The sequence below is a fragment of the Coturnix japonica genome, chromosome 37, assembly GCF_054131305.1.
Source record: "Coturnix japonica strain WE chromosome 37, WE-NBRP24, whole genome shotgun sequence".
In the NCBI taxonomy this organism is placed as follows: Eukaryota; Metazoa; Chordata; class Aves; order Galliformes; family Phasianidae; genus Coturnix; species Coturnix japonica.
The window spans coordinates 3500466-3521600 of record NC_140699.1 but is presented as its reverse complement, the minus strand read 5'-3'; the positions used below and the strand labels follow the sequence as shown (position 1 = coordinate 3521600).

The window sequence follows — 21135 nt, the reverse complement described above, 5'->3', positions numbered from 1 at the left end:
CTTTCATCGTGACAGATATAATCCAACCTTAAAGCTTAGTCAGCTCTGTCACACATATTTTAGATTGTGTCCTTGACCACAAGTGAAGCTTCCTTACTTACAAGATGACGATTGTTAAGCCATGCTGGCACTGCCAAGGACTGATCTTTAGTAACTTATGAAAAGAAAAGCCTCAGAAGTGTTCAGGCCACACAATCTCACAGATAGAGTTGGAGCCTTGTTCTTGGAAGAAGTAATAGGCGAGGACATGACTACTCATCACAGTCAGCTTTAATACCATGGAAATACTGAGTTGCAGTGATGCAGACAGTCAAAGACTAAGAAGGGTCAAGTTGCTAAGCTTACAAGGTTAGAGATCTGAGTGACAGAATTAACTATAAATGTTTTCAGAGCTACTTCAGGCTACCAAACATCAAAAAATGAACAAAAACCACCAGAAGTGGTATGCACACATACTTAATCAAGCTAGTCTTCACATATTCAGTAGCTCGCAGTACATTAGTCAGGATAAAGTTTTATAGACTGCATAGAACGTGGAGATATCCTGACCATTCATACTCGTACTTCCAACTCTACTCAACATACTTTTACTGTTGCTCTTCCTCTGATGTAGGAGTGTGAGGCAGGAGTTAGTGGAACACGCTGATATTTTTGTTGTTTGTGTTAACAACAACTACCTTCAGATAAATTTGAATTGTTTACAATTTCAAGAGAGTACCAGCTACACACAGAAAATCAGTTTTCCAAAAATGTGTTGATTACAAGCATAGAATTAGTGTTTTCCTTTTTTTGTATAAGGATACGGAGATGTGTAAAACTCACATAATCTTTTACTTTTTCTTCTAAATGAGATTTTAAGTCTTGTAGCTCTGTAATAATGTCATCTTTCTGCACCACGATGTCCATTAGCTCTCGAATACTTTCATTTTGTGCATTCATTTTCTTAGAAATAAAAAATAAAAAAAATTCAGTCATCAGTTTCTAATGGAGTGTTAAGTAGCTGAATTACACAATGCATTAAAGGCAAATTCAGTTAAGCTAAGCTCGGTAAGAAATCTATTAATGGAGCCTACTGGAATAGCATTTTAAGCTACCACAAGTTGGTATTAAAACAATTTTACACAACATCTTCTTGATAAAGTTACCTCAGTTGCTTCTTTAAGTTGCTCATCAGACTCATCCAATTTAATCATCTGCATTTCAAAGTCTGTAACACACAGAAAAGGTTGTATTACATAAGTAGCCAATAGATAGTTTATTAAGTAATCAATTTTTCCAGATATTCTAATGTTTAGGTAGCTTTTGAACAGATTAATTAATTTGCATGTGGTCTTCACTTATTGGGAGTGATTCAAAAGTTTTCTATATTTCTTGGAACGAAAACATTGCATCAACAAGACATAAAGAAGAGTAGAGATTACAATATAAAAGTAAAAATCAAGATATAGATATATAAGATATATTTAACCCCATACTTATGAAAGCGTAAAGCTGCTAGTTGCAGTTTAAAGGAGAGGGGGGAAAAAAGAAAAGAAATAACCAAAAACCGTGGAATTGCTGAACCTGAATATACACAAGGAACAAACTATCACTTATCTACAGGCTATGGTTCCAAAGGTAGAACATCTCCTCTAATTCCTATTCAAACTGGTTATTTCTCTTTTAGATTAATGAACTATTTCTGTCTTCTACCTTTCACATCGCATAACTCACCTTTGTTCTTCTGCATCAGCTCTTCTTCAGTTTTAAGTAGTTTGGTGTTTTTCTCTGTTAGCTCTTCTTTGGTCTCCATCAGTTCAAAGTTAGTTTTCTCCAGCTGCTTTTCAAACCAGCCAGTATCTTCCTTCGGGTCCCCCAGGGATACAATGGAACTATGTGCTGCCTCAGCTTGCTCTTTAATATCCATGACATCATAATGCACAGAATCAAGAATGCCCTCAGGATCAACACAGGTGTCAGGCACTATGCTATGTTCTCCACCCTGAAACGTAATTTATAATCAGTTAAAACTGGTGAATAGCTGACTACATAATAGCTGTTATTTCTACAGATAGTCTGGATAGCCACTATGAAGACAGCCATACAAGAAGTTTTTAATTTCAGCCTCAAAACCCACCTCACAAATTCACATACAACATGACAGTGATTCGTATCGGGGGAAGATAAGTGGCATTCTAGTAACAGCTAATATATTTTATAGTATTTGATGACCACACTCCCTTTTTTTTTTTTTTTTTTTTTTTTAAATATTACCCCAGATTGATCTCCTTCAAATTTAACGTACAAGTTCGGACTCCCCTTTTCCTTGTATACAGCGTAAATTTTCATTTTGTGTTGCAGAAACAAGGAAAATGCCCAAATTCCCAAAGCTTTCTGAAACTGTTCTTAAGGCTCAGCAACTATTCCTGCTAGATGAAGAATAGATGTATCTTGCTCATCATACAGCAACACAGCATGCACTTCTTTGTAAACAGCCTTGTGTTTCTATAAGATGTGCCCATAACATTTAAATAGTAAAAAGGAAAATATTTAAGAAAAAAAAAAGGAAAATATTTAAGAAAAAAAAAAAGAAAAATACCAGGGTGCCATGGTTTAATAATTTTGTAATTTTGCTATCAGTATTCCACATCATAACGTCATATAAAGCATGAATAATTTTACTGCTCCCGAACACTTGCAGTATATTGATGATATTGTCGTGTGGGGCCATACAGCAGCAGAGATTTTCAAGAAAAGAAAACAGATAATCCAAATTCTTTTGCAAGCTGGTTTTGCCATTAAGCGCAGCAAGGTGAAGGGGTCTGCCCAGGAAATCCTGTTCTTAGGTGTAAAATGGCAAGATGGGCATCGACACATCCCAGCAGATGTGATTGAAAAAATCACTGCTATGTCTCCTCCCACCAACAAGACAGAGACCCAATCTTTTCTGGGAGTAGTGGGCTTTTGGAGAATGCATGTCCCAAACTACAGCCACATAGTGAGCCCCCTCTATCAGGTAACACGGAAGAAGAATAAATTCTCATGGGGTCCTGAGCAGCAGCAGGCTTTTGAGCAGAGAAAACAAGAGATAGCCCGTGCCGTGGCCTTGGGGCCAGTACGGACAGGACAGGATGTAAAGAACATCCTCTACACTGCTGCTGGAGAGAAAGGTCCCACTTGGAGTTTGTGGCAAAGAGCTTTAGGAGAAACCCAAGGCCAACCCCCGGGACTTTGGAGTCGAGCATATAAAGGGTCTGAGGAGTGCTACACTCCAACTGAGAAGGAGATCTTAGCCATGTACGAGGGGGTTTGGGCTGCTTCTGAAGTAGTTGGGACAGAGGTTCAGCTCCTTCTAGCACCTCGCTTGCCTGTGGCCCCCCTGTCACGGACACAGGTAGATTTTTGTTTAAACCGTGACAACTACCCAGAATGCAGCATAAGGGAATTTTTGCCTAGAACTCTGGAGGACTATTTGTAACTCAGAAAGGTCAGAGATAGAAAGTTCACACTGATTTCTGGGTCACCAGCCTCACCGTACATCAGCATTTTTGGTTTTTAAATGATACATAAAGTTCTCAATGGCACTGCTCTAGTCGGTAGTTCTTTCCCTTTCCGTGCAGCTCGCTCTGTGCATGGCTTGTGAACCGCTATTCAGGTCAGACAGCTGCAGCCCCAAAGACCTGCCATAAATGTACAAATTCTACCAGGATAATGTCTTGGTAGTGGAGAAACAGGATGCGCAGTCATATGGCTCTCACACATACCTTGTACAACCAGCTTGGCTCTGGACTGGGCATCACCAATGTCACAGGTGTACACGTCACTGTCACTTTTCTCCAGATTTTTTATGCACAGCTGCAGGTCTCGTCCTTTCTGTGCCCTCTTGTACTTCCTGCCAGGCCTGAGCTCAGCAATGCCTTTCCTCCATATGACGAAGGATGCGGCTTTCTCGCTCTGACATGTAAAAAGTGCACTTCCACTTTCTTCAATTTTCACATCTGAAAGTTCCTTGATAAAGTAATTAGGTTTTTCTGGAAGGAAAAAAAAAAGGATGAGGGTGTAGGACAAAGGGATTTGTTACCCCAACAAGTCCCAAGCATACAGAGGTGTCCTGAATCTCCTTTGCCCTCATTTCAGAATATCACATAGAGATGCAAAGAGTCTAAGAAGACCACAGAGTCCACCCATTTACATAGGTTTGATAATTCCAGTAGATATCTGGAAAGTTCAATACCATTATACATGCGCTGGTAGGATCTCATCTGATCAACTGCATATAGTTTTGATTATAGTTATGATAGTTATGATCACAGAATCATAGAGTGGCCTGAATAGAAAAGGACCTCAAAGATCATCTAGTTTCAAACCCCCTGCCAAGGGGTCACCAACCACCAGACCAGGCTGCCCAGATCCACATCACACTGGAGAATCATTCAGTTTCCAGATTATTTTAAGGAAAAGATTTTAATCCATCATATTTTCTGAAAACTAAGAATTGATCCTGCTCAAGGAAACAGAAGAGAAAAACATCACCCACAGGCTGCAGATATTTACCTCGACTTCTCTACATGCCATCCCCAGTGTGCTTTTCAACTCACCTTGCACAGTGACCCTGGCTTTTGTTATGGAGTCCTCTGTCTCACAGGGGTACTCCCCACTGTCCTTGGCAGTAGAGTCATGGATGATCAGAATGGCCCCACTTCCCTCCTGCTGCAAGTCATACTTCTGGCTTTTTCTGATTTCTTTGCCATCCTTGTACCACCTGATGTTCAAATCCGGTTTTGACAGCTCACAGCTCAGGCTGATGTCCTGCCCTGCTGCTGCTGTCTTATCCTCCAGCTGTTTTGAAACCTCAGTAGGTTTTCCTGGAAGAAAACATGCTTTTTGAGTAACATACACTTAGGGTAGGATGCCTCTCTCAAAATACATGCATCTACATGCTGGAGATAAGTTAGAGAGGCACTTGCAACAGACGCCATCCTACAGCCAGCAGTAATCTGCAAAGTACAGACAATAGAATTCCAGGCAGCATTTATTCTCTCTTAAATCTACCCAATTGAGGATGATGAACCATGTCTGAAAACTGCCTCTTTCTTCTCTCCACTCATCACACTGGGAGCCTCGGATGATGCTCTCAGATGCACATGTTCTAGATAGGAATTTGTTGTACAGCTAGATGATGTGAAGGCCATCCCTTCAGCTTATACTTAGAGGATATTTGCTCCCACAGTTCCCTCAACAGAGCATTCCTGATTTACTGTTAATGGAACAAGCTGTAGTGAGATGCCCATTTCCAACACTACCCCAGTGCTTTGGGTAGTTCTCTCATTTGTGTAAAATGTTTCCTCCTTTTACTTATTTTTAAGAGAAATTCTCAGTGCTTCAAGGTTCAAGTAGAAGGTTGCTATTCACTTTAACCATATTATGAGTTAGCTCTCACGACAATCTTATCAGAAGACAGTTGAAGGAATCAGACCCCAGAATCTCTCCCATCTCATTGCCTTTCACAGAGAGGCTTTGGAGGTTAGACCACGGGCAGTAAAAAACGACTTCCCCAGCGTCAGTAGGAGTCACACTTTTGATAAGGAGAGCCTATTTCTGACTCACGTTAGAAGCTTTAAATCGCCCACCACTTTCCACTGTGCTTCCATTCAGTGTCCAGTTGAACTCATCAATGCTTTCATGGGACGGAATGCATTCAAAAGTACAATCTTCTCCCTCCTGGATTTCAGTGTTTTTCAGCCGTTTGCTAATGCCACTATTCAGCTCTGGAAGGTAAGAGATAGGTTAGTATGAGGTTTATATGGAGAAAAGGCATTTGTGACTGACATGAGTAGCAGCACTGGTGTTTTAACTCAGGATTTGCAGAACATGGCTGCATTCCTTACAGATGTATTCTCTAAGACATTCTCCACTCAGAATTACCAGAAAGCTATTAAAAAAAAGAGACGTGAATCTCTTGTCTTTGCTCTGGAAGAACTACAAGGCGAGCAGCTCAGTCCATGGAGCAGAATGAAGATTCAATGAGCCACAGAAGGAACAACCTAACAGAGAGGACAACTCTAGGATGCTGTGTGAGAAAAAGGGTTTTGCCTATGACAAGAAATTAAATGTTTCTATTAGCTAATTTGTTACCATCCTACCCCTACTGGTGTTCAAACCATTTCTCCATTTTAGGGATGTTTAGAAAGGAAATATTTCCAGGACATTCTTGATGTGTTTGGTGATTTTCATGGCAAAATGAGACACATTTACATCAAAAGCAATGGGAATTTTCCAGACATCACTGCGCTAAATTGCAGTAATACACTTCTATTGTAGAAACTATTAAGGCTCGTGGGGGAATATGTGTAAGACATAGTGACCACACTGAATGTGCTTTCAGCACTCCTTTATTTTCCACAGTACTTACCCTGAACGCCGACCTTTGACTTGGCAACATCAGTGCCAATATCACAGGTATAGAAACCTGCATCTGACTTCTCGAGGTCATGGATAAGGGGACATAGGGTCTTCCCAGACTGTACCAGCTCATACTTGTTGCCAGAAGAGAGCACAACACCGTCCTTTTTCCACACTGGTTTGACCTTCTCTTTAGAGACTTCGCATTCCAATTTAATCACACCCCGCTCCTCACCAAAAACATCATCCAAGGACTTCACGAAGACAGCAGGCTTCTCTGCAATTAAACAGGCAAAACAGAACAACGTGATACAGAAGTTGAGACATTTCCAGTTGCTTTCAGATTTTTAAATAGGGATCAATAAATCTTTACCAGTACTGACGACACCAGTATAGAACCTAAAGCGATTTCATGTCCGTTGACTGAATGCGCTTTATGGTATTCTAAACTAATCAGGAGGAGAATACAGGGAACAGGAGGGACAGCCTGCATTGCCGGTGGGTGGGACTGATATCATATGAAGTAATTGGGATGCAGCTCTTCTAAAGCTGGAGAGCCGGCATTGCCCTCACGTACAGCAGAGCTCATACAGCAGGCCACAGGATTAAGAAGATAAGCTGCTGAACAATTTTGATTTTCCTGTTTTATTGACTCCTTTTATCTATCTTCTATTTCACACATCAGATGTTTATAATGGGGAAAAAACACCCACCAAATGCAAAAGAAAGGAGAAAAATGAAATCCTTCAAACTCTGGAGTGCATAAAGAGCTTAATTGCTGGGGAGATCAGATTAGAATCACAGTATCCTTAGAATTGGAAGAGACCCTTAAAGGCCATCTAGCCCAGCTCCGCTGCAATAAACAGGGACATTCACAGCTAGATCAGGTTACTCACAGCCTGGTCATTAGTCATTCCAGAGGCAAAACACACACTGAATGAGCTCTCCCTTCAGTCATAAATACTTGGAGACAACAGCATTGACACTGCATGTTACTGAAGCAGTAAAAGAAATTGCTCTTGTAACTCTTCTTGTGTTAAGTAAAATGATGATAAAAAGCAATGGAATGCTATGGCAGGACACCAAAACCATCCTCCTTCCTTGATATCTGCTGCAATGGAACCTTCCACTGGAAGAAAGCCCCTGATGTCTTGTCACCCCAGAGAGGTGAGCTTTAGAAGCAGGACTGCTGCACAACAGAATGAACTGGGGCTCCTTAGCATCTCTTACATCCAGGAGGGATGTGATCAGACCCACCTATCACCTTCAGGCACGTGCTTTCTGACACCTTGTCTGACTTCACTGTCACTGGGCCAGCATCCTCAGGCTTAACCTGCTTCATTGTCAGTTTGCAGCAATTGCCAACGTTCTTGATGTCCTTGTAATTGTTGGTGTAAATGAGGTTGCCATTCAGGAACCATTCCACGTCCTCGTCATCATGGGACAGCTCGCAGGAGAAGACAGCAGAGCTCTCTTCTTCAATTTCCACATCCTGCAAGTGCTTCGTTACTTCTACATTGCGGGCTGTGGGGAAACAAGGTGAACTGTTACCACTGTTACTTTAAATCATACTGGGATGTGGTAGAATGGTTGGACTAGACGATCTTTGTGTAGTATTCTCAGTGAAGATTATACATTTATAAAGTTAGCAGGAGAGAACGGCAGAAATCATCCTCAAGAAAAGAAATCTGAGGTGAAATAGGACATGTAAGAGACTACCCCCCCGCTCTTACCTTCAGCTGTCAGCGTGGTTTCAGTCTCTGCAATTCCTGCCTTGCACTTGTACACACCAGCATCATTGGGCTTCAGCTTCAGAATCTTGAGCTCTGCTGAATGCTTATCCCTCTTGATCTTGTACTTCTCAGAGGGTTCGATGGGTGTGTGGCCCTTGAACTATTTCACAACCTTTGGAGAAGGCCTGAAGTCACAGGACAGGATGACAGAATGACGTTCCAAAGCTGTCTTGTCCTCCAACTTCCTGGTGATTTCTATATGGTAATCTGCAAAGCAGGGGTGGAAGAGAAGAAAGGATGAGGACAATTGGAAGAAGAGGAAAGTCTCTTGCATGTATTCAATTACAATTAATGTCATGTTCACAATGGTTTTTTGAACCACTCCAACGATAAAACAAATGATTGTCTATAGGGAATGCCATTGACTACATTTCTATGAAGTAATACTGTACAGTATCTACCAAATGCAAGGTCCAGCTCTTGTTCTGTGCTAATTAAATTGCTCCCATTTGTTGAGGCTTTTATTCAAATAAGAGTGAGTTGAAAACATAACAAGTACTTTAGGATGTGAATGGAGACTCTTACGCTGGGGACAGCAGCAGATAAAAAGCCTGCAAGTTTCTTTCAGATGAAATCAATGAAAAACTGCATCAAATTTACGTGCTACCAAACTTAAACTTGTCTAGTTCAGAAATACAATTAATTTCACCTGATTTGACTTCTTTGGTATAGCCAAGGACAAAACCTCAGCTCTGTAGATCTGAATAGTAAGCACATCACAGCTATTCAAACAGATCTTTTACTGAGATGCAGCTGTCTCATTTAGTGTCCAACGACTTTGAACTGGAAATGGAGCAGACCGTCCAGACACACACACAATATTTCAAAGACCCCAGTGAAGGAAGGCTGTATGTTAATTAATTCTTCATCTTCATGATGTAAACCAAGCCTGGATATGTTACCTCTGACAAGCAGATTGGCTGTGGATTTTGATTTGCCAATTGAGAACTGAATGGTGCTTGTCATATCAGTGGTGGTTTTCGGTATGGTCAGCTGGTGGATGGTGCCTTCTTGCTGCATAATCAAGTTTCTGCCAGCCTGTAAGACTTCCCCACGTAGGAATACCACTTGGGAGGTTTCACAGAAGGAATGGATATCTCGCATTCAAATTTGGCTTCTTCAGGCTCAGTCACATCCTCATCACACAGCTCCTTTACTAGATTAATGGATTGCTCTTTAAGAAGGATGGAACAAGAGAAAGCAGAGATTTAGAAGGAATGTAAAAAACCCTTACATTATCACCCCACTTACTTACGTCAGCATTACTGCACATGAACACTACACCTATCAGCTCAGAATGCCTTGAAACATCATTAAAAAATAATAGAAAGAAAAGAATGTTGTTAAGAAGTCAGACAATAAGACTGACAATCTGAAAAGAGCCCAGATCTTCTGATTCCCAGTCCAACATCTAAATCAAACCATGACCTTCCCATCCCAATATCAAACTCCTCGCATTACGAAATGGAAAAGAGGTTCAATGAAACACGGACATTGATAATTACTTTGGTTAAATACAGCAACTTAGCTCTGAACAACAAGTTTTCACCTAGTAAAGGTCTCTGTAGCTCAAATGTAATGACTCTACTTAGGAGAAATTCATTTTCCAGGAAGTTCTTGCCCTTATAATGGTAACAGTGGCAAAGGTAACAGTGGCAAAGCTGGGGACTGAACTCTTGAGTAGTGTGCTAACTCAAATGTCTCCCTTTTCTTTATCACACTTAACGTCATATATATACCCTAACATTGTATATATATAAAAAAAAACCAAAACCCTGTGTTCTTTTCAAACAGCAAGAGAAAATGAAGAAAAAGTCAAGCTATGTTTTTTATCCCTCAACGTTCAAACACAAATCTGAAGTCTAAACGTAGAAAATCAACCTCCTAAGAAAAAAATCTGTTTTACTTAGCAAAAGTAAATTCCAAAAGAGAAGCTGGATATTTTGTGGGCAAAAAGGTAGGTAGGTAGGAGTTTTTATTTCTGTGAAAAGCCCTGGTGGTGTTTAACTTCTTTGACATTAAAGCAAAGGATGTTAGCTCGTTTATAACATAAGATAATTTAATCAAAATCGTCATCAGAAGCATAATTACCTTTAACTGTAAGATGGGCACAAGATTCACGAGATTCTGCCTTTTCTGCTACAGATTTTATTTCTGCTGCATCCTTGACTTGGACACGTGTGTAAGTCAGCGTGTAGCTCTTTCCTGAAGCAGAGAACCAGAGTCACTAAGGCTGGAAAAGACCACTAAGGTCATCTAGTCCAACCGCCAGCTCATCCCTACCAAACTGTGCTCTTGAGAGCAAACCCACAACTACACTTGGCTTCCTTGAGCAAAGAGCTCTGAGGCACATGGCCAGGCTGAGCATCATCCATCTGGTTTCACAGCATCACTGCCTGTTCTCTCAAGTCAATGAAACCACCCATTCCCCCACGTCCACATCCCCACCAAAGTGTAATCTAAACATGGCTTCTACAAGGACTGACCAAATGTGGCCGCCGTCACCTTCAAAGTACCTGATACAGAAGGATCACACTCACTGTCAGACAAAACCTCTTTGGAGAGGTGAACTGACTGCCCTGTTCACCCCCACGTTGGAAATAACTGCACTGATTTCCTACCTGCTCCCGGCAGTGTGGGATGGTGGGATAGCATCACACTTCCCACACTAAGCATCCCACCATGTCACTTGTTCCACCCTAACCTCAGTCCCAAAACAAAAGGGGAACTCCCTTCGTAACCCTCTTCACTTCATTTCAGATGTCTTATATGCTTGATCTCCAACCCACCCCCCACTCAGGAGAAAGATCCCCCTCTTACACCCTACCATCTTGCCGCATTCTGATGTTGTCATCAGCCTTCAGCTTGTTGTCATCTTTGTACCACTGGGTCTGAAACTCATCGTGTGAAATCTCAGACAAAAGATGCACTCCCATATTCATTCACTTCCACATCTTCCAGTGGTTTAACAATCTTGATATCTCCAGCTGTGAAACACTAGAGATATATTTGTCAGGATATTTCCAGAACTGAGTGCAGCATCTTTTCCTTACACATATTTGCATAGAAAATAAGTAGGATTATGTTTTATTCTAAACCATCATCCATTCCTGAGTCATTTCTCTCTTCAACACAGTCAATGCATTATTGCCCTTGAACTTAAAGACAGACTTACTAGCTACAATGGAGCTCCCTGCAAACAGTTTTCATGGAAACCAGAATCTCATTTATTCTAAAACCTTTCAAGCAAAATTAAGGGTAGAAAAACAATAGAACTGAATGAATCTTTAAGGTCATTTAGTTCCAATCCCCCTGCTATAGGCAGGGACACCTCCCTCCAGACCATCTCTTCTCCTCAGGGTCAAGGCTTCTCTCAAATCATTCTCCTCTAAGCCTGTGCCTGTGCTTGGGATTGCCCTGACCCAGGTGCAGGGCCTTGTACTTGGCCACACTCAAGTTCATGAGGCTGCCAAGGGCCCACCTCTCCAGCCTGTCCAGGTCCCTCTGGGTAGCATCCCTTCCCTCTAGCACATCAACAGCACCGCTCAGCTTGGTGTCATCTGCAAACTTGCTGAGGGTTCACTTGATTCCACTGTCCATGTTGCCTACAAAAATGTTAAATAACACTGGTCCCAACAACACCCTCCACCTGGACCCTGAGCTATTGACTGCAGCTCTCTGAGTGTGACCATCCAGACAGTTCCCTATCCTGCAACTGGTCCATCCATCAAAACCATTTTTCTCCACTTTGGTGACCAGGATGTCATGCAGGACAGGATCAAATGCTCTGCACAAGTCCAAGTAGATGATGTCAGTTGCTCTCCCATTATCCACTGATGCTGTTACTCCATCATGAAAGGCCACCAAGTTTGGCAGGCATGGCTTGAATTTGAGGAAGCCATATTGGTTACCACCAATCTCCTCATCTTCATTTTCCAAACTATGCCAAGGAGAACTAGACAGAACTCTACAGTGTTGTGTCACTACAAACCTGTCTGAATCATTGGCTTCTCTGCATGCTCATCACTAGTCTCTCCTTAGCTTGTGTGCCCACAGTGTATGGGGAATATCAGCCACAAATCTTACCTAGGGGACATCTTTGCTTCAAAATCCCTTGAACATCACACAATCCCTTTTAACTCTCTAGGTCTGCACTTATTTATGTCAGAATCAGACCATATTTCTGTGCTGCTATTTCCCTTTCCTTCTGAAGGGCCTGGATACAACTTAGATTAACCTCAGGAGCAGAGTTCCTGCATAAAACAGCCAGTACTGAAACAGCAACCCAACCTGGTTGCAGACTGAGAGAGAAAATGAGAGATCACCAAAGTCATGGGACAGGACAGATGTTCATGCTCATGCTAACACTGAACCCAAGTGGCCACATGAGGACAGCATCTAGTAGGAAATCGGAAAAAAAGCATCCTTTCAGACGTCCCTTAGGAAGGTGGAATCTACCAGGGCACAGCAGACCCGTGTGTTCAGTAACCAGTCTGATGCTTCAGAGCCTGGTGATGAGCTACAAACTGGGGTTTAACCAATGCAACACATGGAGGGAAAATCTGTCTTGAGCATAAAGAAGAAAGAGAAAGGTATCCAAAAGGACTAACCAAGAAGTGCCCAAACTGCACATGAAGCATTTCTTCCTGTGGTGCAAAATACCACAGTAGGATTTATTTGCTCTTTCAGTTAAACATACCATGAACCTTTAGGGTAGCTGATGTCTTGTCTTCAGCTGCTTGGCACGTGTATGTTCCCTGATCTTCAAATTCACACTAGTGAATAATAAGACTTCCCTTATTTCCCTGGGAAGTAATGCCCACTTCTTTTCCTTTGACGGAGCTCCTTCCCATCCTAGAAAGGAAAATATCAAATCAGATCTCCATGAGTCCTTCCATCTCTGCACTGAGCAAAGGGAGCCTTCAGATCTATGCTTAATTCACCCACTCCCCTAGAATTAATGGAACTGTGCTTACTGGAACATATGCTGAAGCTTAAGCACAGTGCAGTGTTTTCAACATGTAGGAATGGCTATAGAACTTGCATAAATTCTGGCTGACCTATGACAGCTTAAAGCACTGCGGAGGACTGTTAACAAGCCCATTTGGACATCACCTTGAATAAATGACGTTATCCCCAAGTAAGGGAAGGAACAGCTGAGCACCGGGGAGGTACACAAAGTGCCAGAGCAAATTCTCACACTGTCAGGTGCAAAGAAAACTGAGATTTCACCCTAAAACCCAGTTCACAACAAGGCTACAAAATCCCGGCTGAGAATTTCTGTGTTAGACTTGAAGCTCAAGACTGTACTCCAACCAACAATATTTTGTGCAGCATGACCTGAGGAGTTCACAATAAACCCAAAACAAACTTCCATTTCTACTTGATAAATGAACTCAGGACATAATAACAAAGAGTGCTGATCTGGGCAAGTAAAAGAGCACAAAGAAAAGGGAGCAATGCAAAAGCTATCAAGCAAAAGCTCAGACTCGCATCCCTTGGAAGTGAAATTAAAGGCTCTCATTCATTTCCAGAGAAGTCAGAAAGGAAAATACCATTACATGCCATACCTTGAACCACTTGACGTCCACCTTGGGCCTGGACAGCTCACACTCAAATGTGACCTTGTCCTTCTGAATGACGCTAATGTCTGCAAATGGTCTGCTGATTTTCACAGGCAATTCTGAGAAGGAGAAAGAAGGATGTGGATTTAGTTGGGAATGAGGTCTCTAGGAGAATCTGGCATAAGGAATAATGAAAGGCAGTGCCTACTTGCCATGCTTAATATAGCTTGTAATTAACAACAAAAAAACCTATTGTTTTGAGCACATTATCATTACTTGTGCTAGATACAATCATGTTACAACAATCCTCTTGATATTTCAGGGATACTCTGGTGGCAATAGCCCAGTGCATAACATTCTTTGCAGCTGGAAGGAAAGCTGGTTCTGCTGTTCAAGTAATCTGGGACAAGAGCAGATAATGACACCTTGCACCAACCAATACCTGTCACAGTGAGCCTCCCCGATGAATTCATGCCTTCTGCTTTAAAGGAAATGAGTCCTGCATCTTCAAGGGTCACAGAAGAAAGTGTCAAGGAATGTTTCTTCCCCTGGACACCCATCGTGATATTTGGTGCAGCCTTCAGCCGCACGCCGTCCTTCTGCCAAGTCCCTTCCACATCCTCATGGGACACCTCCACCGAAAAGGTGACAGTTCCCTTCTCAGGGAATTCCAGGGGCTGCAGACCTTTCACCAGCTTCATCTGCCGCACTGAAAGACAACGGGGAGAGGTTGGAGATCTCACACCAGCAGCTGAGAAATAGAATCATCAAAGGAATCAGAGAAAGGTTTAGGTTGGAAGGGACCTTTGAGATCACCCAGTTCCAAACCCCCTGCTGTAGGCAGGGATGCTTCCCTCTAGACCAGACTGCACAAAGCCCCATCCAGCCTGGCCTTGAATGCTTGAATAGCATCAGGACTTCCAAAACAAGTTACTTCCCTCTTCCTCTCCCAGGTACAGTATCTGCCAATTAAGCAACAGCCTTTGCAAAGAAGAAAACTTGTTCATAACCAGGTCCATGGGTGCTCTTAAATGGATCTTTCCAGATGGAAAAAACATTTCAGGTGGCCTCCTAGATTTTACCCCTTTTTGTGTTGCACACAAGACTGAAAAAAAAATATATTACTTTTGCAAAGTTCTTCTTGTCATAATGAAACAAACATTTGGGGAATGGCAGAACCAGGTAAAGTTTACCTTCACGTCAAGAAATTTGAAATATCACTCACATGTTCTTGGTGTGGTGTTTCTGCTATAATTATTTGGACTAATTAAGCTTTTCCCTGATGAAAGCCTAGAAGTATATCACAAGAAGGACCAACTTACCCGTGACCTTTTATTTGTCTTACTCAAGCATCTCCTCCTGACCATAACTGACAATAAAATATTCAGCCAGACTACAGGTTTGAGCAGCTGAGTTTTTTCTAGGATCTCCTGCAGTCTCAAGCTTGGAACACACACTTGTCCTTTGACTAAGTGTCTTTTATAGTGCACTAAAACAACAGGTTTTCACATGGCTATTCCTCATTTACCTTGCTCTGAACTCATTCTCAAACCATGCGGGATCAGTCCAGGGAGAAGGCGAGGAGAGAGGAAGGGAAAGGGGAAGTCCACGGTCCTCTAAAATCAGGCTTCTCAGCCTAAAGCTCAACAGCAAATAGCAGTCCACTTCCCCACATTGCTAGACTCCGAGCATTTAAAGAACATCAGCTGACCTCATTATGAGCTCTAACATAGCCAAAGGAATTCATATATTCAAATATTCTCTTGCGTGATGAGAAATATGGAGCATAACTTCAGACTTCTGCTGTTAAACTCTCACTTCTATCATAAACCAGGGTAAGAGTTCAATGCTGTTTTAGATGGAGGAATCATATTTTAAATAACTCATCTTGGATTCCCTACTACAATTAGCTAAATTCCAGTTTGGATCATGCTTCACCTTGGATCACTTAGGGCTTCAGCCACTTATTGGAACTAACTTAGTTTGTCTACAGAGAAGCTGTTTTCTATAGCAACAATAAGCTGTGATTGCTACTGGATGTCGGGAGAGCACAAATCCCGCAGTTATCCTGTACCAACATCCTCTCCTTCCATCAGAACAGCAAGTTTTTAAACCAGACTCATGCAAGCTTGCATGACACACCTTGTGCAAAACTGTTGGCAGCCATCAGGACAGCCAGTTGCTTCCTGTATAGACACTGTTCCATCAGTTTGGGTTTTTTGCCTCGCTAGAACAACAGCCAGTGTCTGAAAACTCACACAACTGAAGCAACCACGCTGATATACCACAGTCACTGGAGGTTCTCAAGAGCCACGGGTATGTGGCACTGGGGACGTGGTTAGTAAGTCCAGTGAGGGTGGGCAGGGGTTGGACTCAGCTATCTCAGTGGTCTTTTCCAGCCTTGGGTGCAACTTGTAAGAGGGAATGAAGCAGCAAACTGCCCAGCGCTGAGCTGCATTCTTCTGACACGTGGTATCAGTGAACTGCTGTATTTCCCTATCTTCTCTGGAGCTATTCATCTAACCTAACTGAAAAAGTAATCCTGAACCTAGATATAAATCAGGATCATAGTCACCCGTGGTTGCTTATATATTCAGAAAGATACTCTAGAGGGTAATTCAGTGCACCTAGAAATTAAAGTAGAAGTTCCTTAGTCAGAAGTATTCCACAGCCAGGTTTTCAGCTCGCTACCACTACATTAAAAAGGAGAATCCAATTAGTGGTGTGGGTCATTGATATTGTTCCAGGGGGAACTGTGGCTGTTCCATGCCCACAGGGTAGAAGACAGCCAGTCTTCCTCTAAGCCACATAAACAGCTGCTTAGTGCTCCCAAAGCGAATGCTCACCAGTTGTTTCCAACTTGAAGGTCATCTTCTGGCCAGCAGCCTCGCAGATGTATTCTCCAGCATCTTTCTTCTCCAGCTGCTCCACAACCAGACGCCGTGCTTTGCCCACAGATTCCATTTGGAACTTTCTGGAGGAGGCAAGCAGTCTTCCATCCTTGTACCATTTTACTCCAGTTGGATCCTGTGCTACTTCACAGCTGAGGGAGGCACTTGCTGCCAGGGCAGCACTCACCTCTTTCTGCACCTTCTCCTGGTTTATAAACACAGGTTTTGGCTTTGAGGGGAAAAAAGAAAAAGTATTGACTGAGGGACTGAAATGAGACCATCTTGCAGGTTTGTATGTACAGGTTGGCACAGGTTTAGGTTACCACTTGTGCCCAAACTAATAGCCTTCACTAGAGAATATCAGCTCTTCTGTTGAAACTAAGTGTCAAATCTAGGCAAGAAAGAACCTAGGAACTGAAGGAACCAAGAGGGTCCTTGAACACCAGTCCCATGGTTGCAAGTCACTATGCAAACATATTGAACCCAAAAGAACATCTGTCCTGCAGGCAACCAAAACCTGAGTTCTTTTAACTTAAGACCCACTGTGAAACATCAAAACACATAAACATGTGATAGTCAAACCACTGGCTGCCTTTTCATGACCCAGAACAGTACTCCTGGCTTCCTGAACAGACTCCTCATGGCCTCTACCATTGCCACAACTGTGACTGTCAAAGGCACAAAGGAAATATGCTCACCAACGCAGTCCTTTGTTCTTTGTGTGTGATTTGCAGATATCTATCTTACTTTGAGCTCTGGGAATAGTCAGCTCTACCAGGTCTCTTACTGTGAGTAGCAGACTCACCTATCCAGATGCAGCCTCCAACATAAAGGCATAGTAAAAAGGCAGTGTACTACTAGGAGAAGTTCCTGCTTCTCCTGCCACGAAAGGCTGCACGTAGAACATGCACTCCAGCCTCACTGCACATACTTATCTTAGTCAAATGTTTAGGTGAACAAGAATTACAGTTTGGGATCTCAGGCACAGGAGAGATTTGAATAATATCTTGAATATTGCTTCCATTGTACATATATCAGTAATTATTATTCTACAGACTGAAACAGGTCTTTGTGCCATACTAAAACCAAATACTTTCTACAAACCCAGGCAGTCAAGTATAGGGAAAAAACCTCAGCACAGACTACTGCACCTGGATCACTGTATAATGGAAACTAGATTTTACTTTACTGTTCTCTGCTGTATTTCATACAACACCTGTCTTACCTGTGACATGAATCTTGAAGGTGAGTCTCTGGCCAGCAGCCTCGCAGCTGTACTCCCCTGCATCTTTCTTCTCCACCTGGCTCACCACCAGCCGACGCTGTTTGCCCTCTGACTCAGCCTTGAACTTCTTGCTCGAGGTGATCAGTTTCCCCTCCTTGTACCACTTCACCTCCGTCTTCTCCTGGGCCACCTCGCAGCTCAGCGTGGCATTTTGAGTCAGTACAGCCTTCACCTCCTTTTGTACCTTGTCCTTGTTTGTAAACACGTCTTCTTTTTCTGCAGGGACATCACAACAGTCTCACAGTTTTGCTGTAGTCTGCTGCAGAGCTAACTCCAGCTCCCCGTTTTCACTATACTTGCCCTTCACAGGGACCATCGTGATGCCTCATTAAGACAGGAAAATACTTTCCCCTCTATTTTGCCTTGGGAAATGATAGGCATATCATTTCATATCATATCATAAATCTAAACATTTCGCAGTCTGATAGCAGATTTGGACATGAGATTTAGAACACCTGCATGCACTGCTGAACCTCCTCCCTTATCTTTTTTTCTTCTGATGTCTCTCTACATTTCCAGTAAATCAGAAGGGAACGGCCCTCTAGAACAGGTTGCCCAAGGAGACTGTGGATGCTCCATCCCTGCAGGCATTCAAGGCCAGGCTGGATGTGGTTCTGGGCAACCTGGGCTGCTGCTTGGCAACCCTGCACATAGGAAGAAGGGGGTTGGAACTGGATGAGCACTGTGGGGCTTTGCAACCCAGGCCATTTATGAGTCTGATTAGTGGCATTTTCCACCTAATTGTGTCATTAAAATTTTGTAACCAGATCTCTTCAAACACCTCCCCTTTTCTCACTCCTTGCATGCCTGGTGTGCTCTTGCACTGTAACCCAGCAGACACCAGCTGACTACAAGAGCTGCACAAGTTACCCTCCTTGCCTATGGTTTGTTGCAGTAATTCATTCCTGGATGGAAAAGCACATGTAGAAAAGTGTTGCTATGACACTAGATGACAAAGAAAGTCCTATAGCCAAAATGTTTTGCACCAGAGAGGCTGTAAGTTGATCCTCGAAAGGCAAGACACACAAAATGAAGCATTCCTTTCTCTCCGGGATTTCAAGCATTTTCTCACCTCTGACTTTCACTTGGAATGTTGCTTTGTCATCTTTTGTTTCACAGCTGTAGCTCCCTTGGTCTTTCAGGGTCACAGTTTTGACCATGAGCTTGCGGTGCATCCCCTGGGAGATGATGGTTGTCCTCTGGTCCTGCTTCACCTCTGTTTGATCTTTCTTCCATACGACAGCTCCACTTGCAGCTGACACCTCACACACCAGCTCCAGGTCTTCAGAAGGACTGACTGATATTTTTGGAGTCGTTTTGGGCTTGTTGACAAAATTAATGGCTTCATCTGAAGAAAAAAAGAGAAAGTGGTTTACATCCTGACTCAGGCTTATTCAGCACTGCATTAAGATACAGTTAGAGCTGATTGTAATGTCTCTGCTCATTACATTTGGGTGATCGAGTTTCACCTCTGGAGGTACTCACATACAAACGTGTGCTTGATTCTCCTGTGTAAAGGAAAGAGTAAGTTCTATGCAGACAGTTCTTATTTCTTTTAATCAATTCTGTATTCTGCACATGTTCTTCTGAATCTAAAATGAAGGTAGCTAAGTAACGTGTTTGCAATACATGAACAAACCTATTCAACACTTTATCTCTAAGCTAACAAGCAGCGTTTGATGAGCACATCAGTATTTCATGCCCTTCATTCCATCCAGACAGAACCTGCCTGAGGAGCAAGCTGATGGCTGTCAGCTACAGGCAGACCTAGCTTAGTATTGCATTTCTTAGAGCAACAACAGTTGCTTTCAGTCACTGAATATACCAAGGCCAATTGCTATGCCAGGCACATTTATGGCATCAGTGAACAAATAATGCCTTAAAAATTGTAATAGACAGGAGCCATGAATTCTTTTAAAACTAGGTGACCAAAGAAGAACAGTCCCTCTAGAGTCAAGCTGTTAAGAACTAATACCATCAAGCAATATCACATAGATAGATTACTTCCCTGCCCTAAGACCATCTTGTGACCATTTGGTGCTATTAATTAAGCCCTCTTGATGGCTTTTTTGTCTGAGCCATGTGACATTTTGTGATAGGAGTTACTGCTAGTGTTCCCTTAACCCAACACCAAAGTAGGAGGTATCCATTCTCAGGGAATCATGCAGGCTTCCTCTGTATTTGATGCTCAGAGACAGCCCCAGAACTTTTTAAATCTTAGCTTAGCTCTCATCCAATAATGTTCATCAAACAGTGCAACTTGTCCTTTGGGGATGCCTTTGTTCTGCATCAACCAGTTCCAACGGAGTCTTCTTGGATTGTTTTAGATCAGTTTTTTAACAGATAAAGCCAGGGTCTTTGAATTACAAAGTGAAATTGCAGAATGCATGATTCTCAACCAAACAGAACAGGAGGTGGGATGCAGGGTGAATACCTGAGCCAACACCACCTGCAAGCAATCCTTCAGTATCTTAGGAATCTCTAGCCATCCCAATCCAGTGTTGTGCTTGATCTGTCATCTCTGATGAGTTTTTAGCTAGCTGATGGTGAGCATCATGGTGGTGATAGGTGAGCAGTCAGACTAGAGGGTCTTAATCAACCTTAAGTATCCTGTGATCAGAGGAACGTGAATGTGCTGTTAAAGGTCACAAGCGCTGCACTGCAGCATGAGCATACACAGTGAAAGGCTTTCAGTAGAGCTTCAGTTCATAAATGAGGACTGGTTTATGGAAAATAGGCTCAAGATATAAACCAGAAAACAGATCTTAACGCCAGGTGCTGTGAATGCAACCAGCTGAATTTCACAGATATTGAATTTCAATGACAATTTCTTGTGTTATTTTACCCTCCAGCTCCACCCTGAACAGGAACAGGTCAGTGACAAGCATTACTCCTCCAGGCTTGACCTGACAGTGTTTTACTTGCACTATGAGCTAATGGCTGTGCTTACAGCACCTCAGGCAGACACCTCAGAGATCACAGCATCCTTCGGGTACAGCAGGAGACACTGAACTCTCCAAATATGGAGTTTAATTTGTCCAAAGAGGAGACAGGATTCCCATGCTAAGAACTTAGGACCATTTCAGTCAGAGGTTTAAACATGATGTAAGCACTGAGGCAATTCATGAACTAGAAGAATGAAGCCCAGATGTGAGGGCTCAAGTCATGACTCCAGCGTCAGTTGGAGCTAAGGCTGTCCTGAATTCATCACAACACAGTTA

At 42.6% G+C, this 21135-nt stretch overlaps 2 protein-coding genes across 2 annotated transcripts; both read right to left on the bottom strand.

The window, feature by feature from the left end:
* Positions 1-734: 734 nt before the first annotated feature.
* Positions 735-3970, bottom strand: LOC146754955 (uncharacterized). Its single transcript, XM_085526683.1, has 4 exons — positions 3744-3970; positions 1714-1981; positions 1146-1207; positions 735-942 (listed from the first exon to the last, which is right to left on the bottom strand). Exons 1-4 carry the CDS (start codon positions 3774-3776, stop codon positions 736-738), a joined length of 570 nt encoding a protein of 189 aa, XP_085382809.1. The 5' UTR covers positions 3777-3970; the 3' UTR covers position 735.
* Positions 3971-11008: 7038 nt separating this feature from the next.
* Positions 11009-14568, bottom strand: LOC146754954 (obscurin-like protein 1). Its single transcript, XM_085526577.1, has 4 exons — positions 14181-14568; positions 13745-13857; positions 12874-13028; positions 11009-11171 (listed from the first exon to the last, which is right to left on the bottom strand). Exons 1-3 carry the CDS (start codon positions 14437-14439, stop codon positions 12972-12974), a joined length of 429 nt encoding a protein of 142 aa, XP_085382703.1. The 5' UTR covers positions 14440-14568; the 3' UTR covers positions 11009-11171; positions 12874-12971.
* Between the last annotated feature and the right edge of the window lie 6567 nt (positions 14569-21135).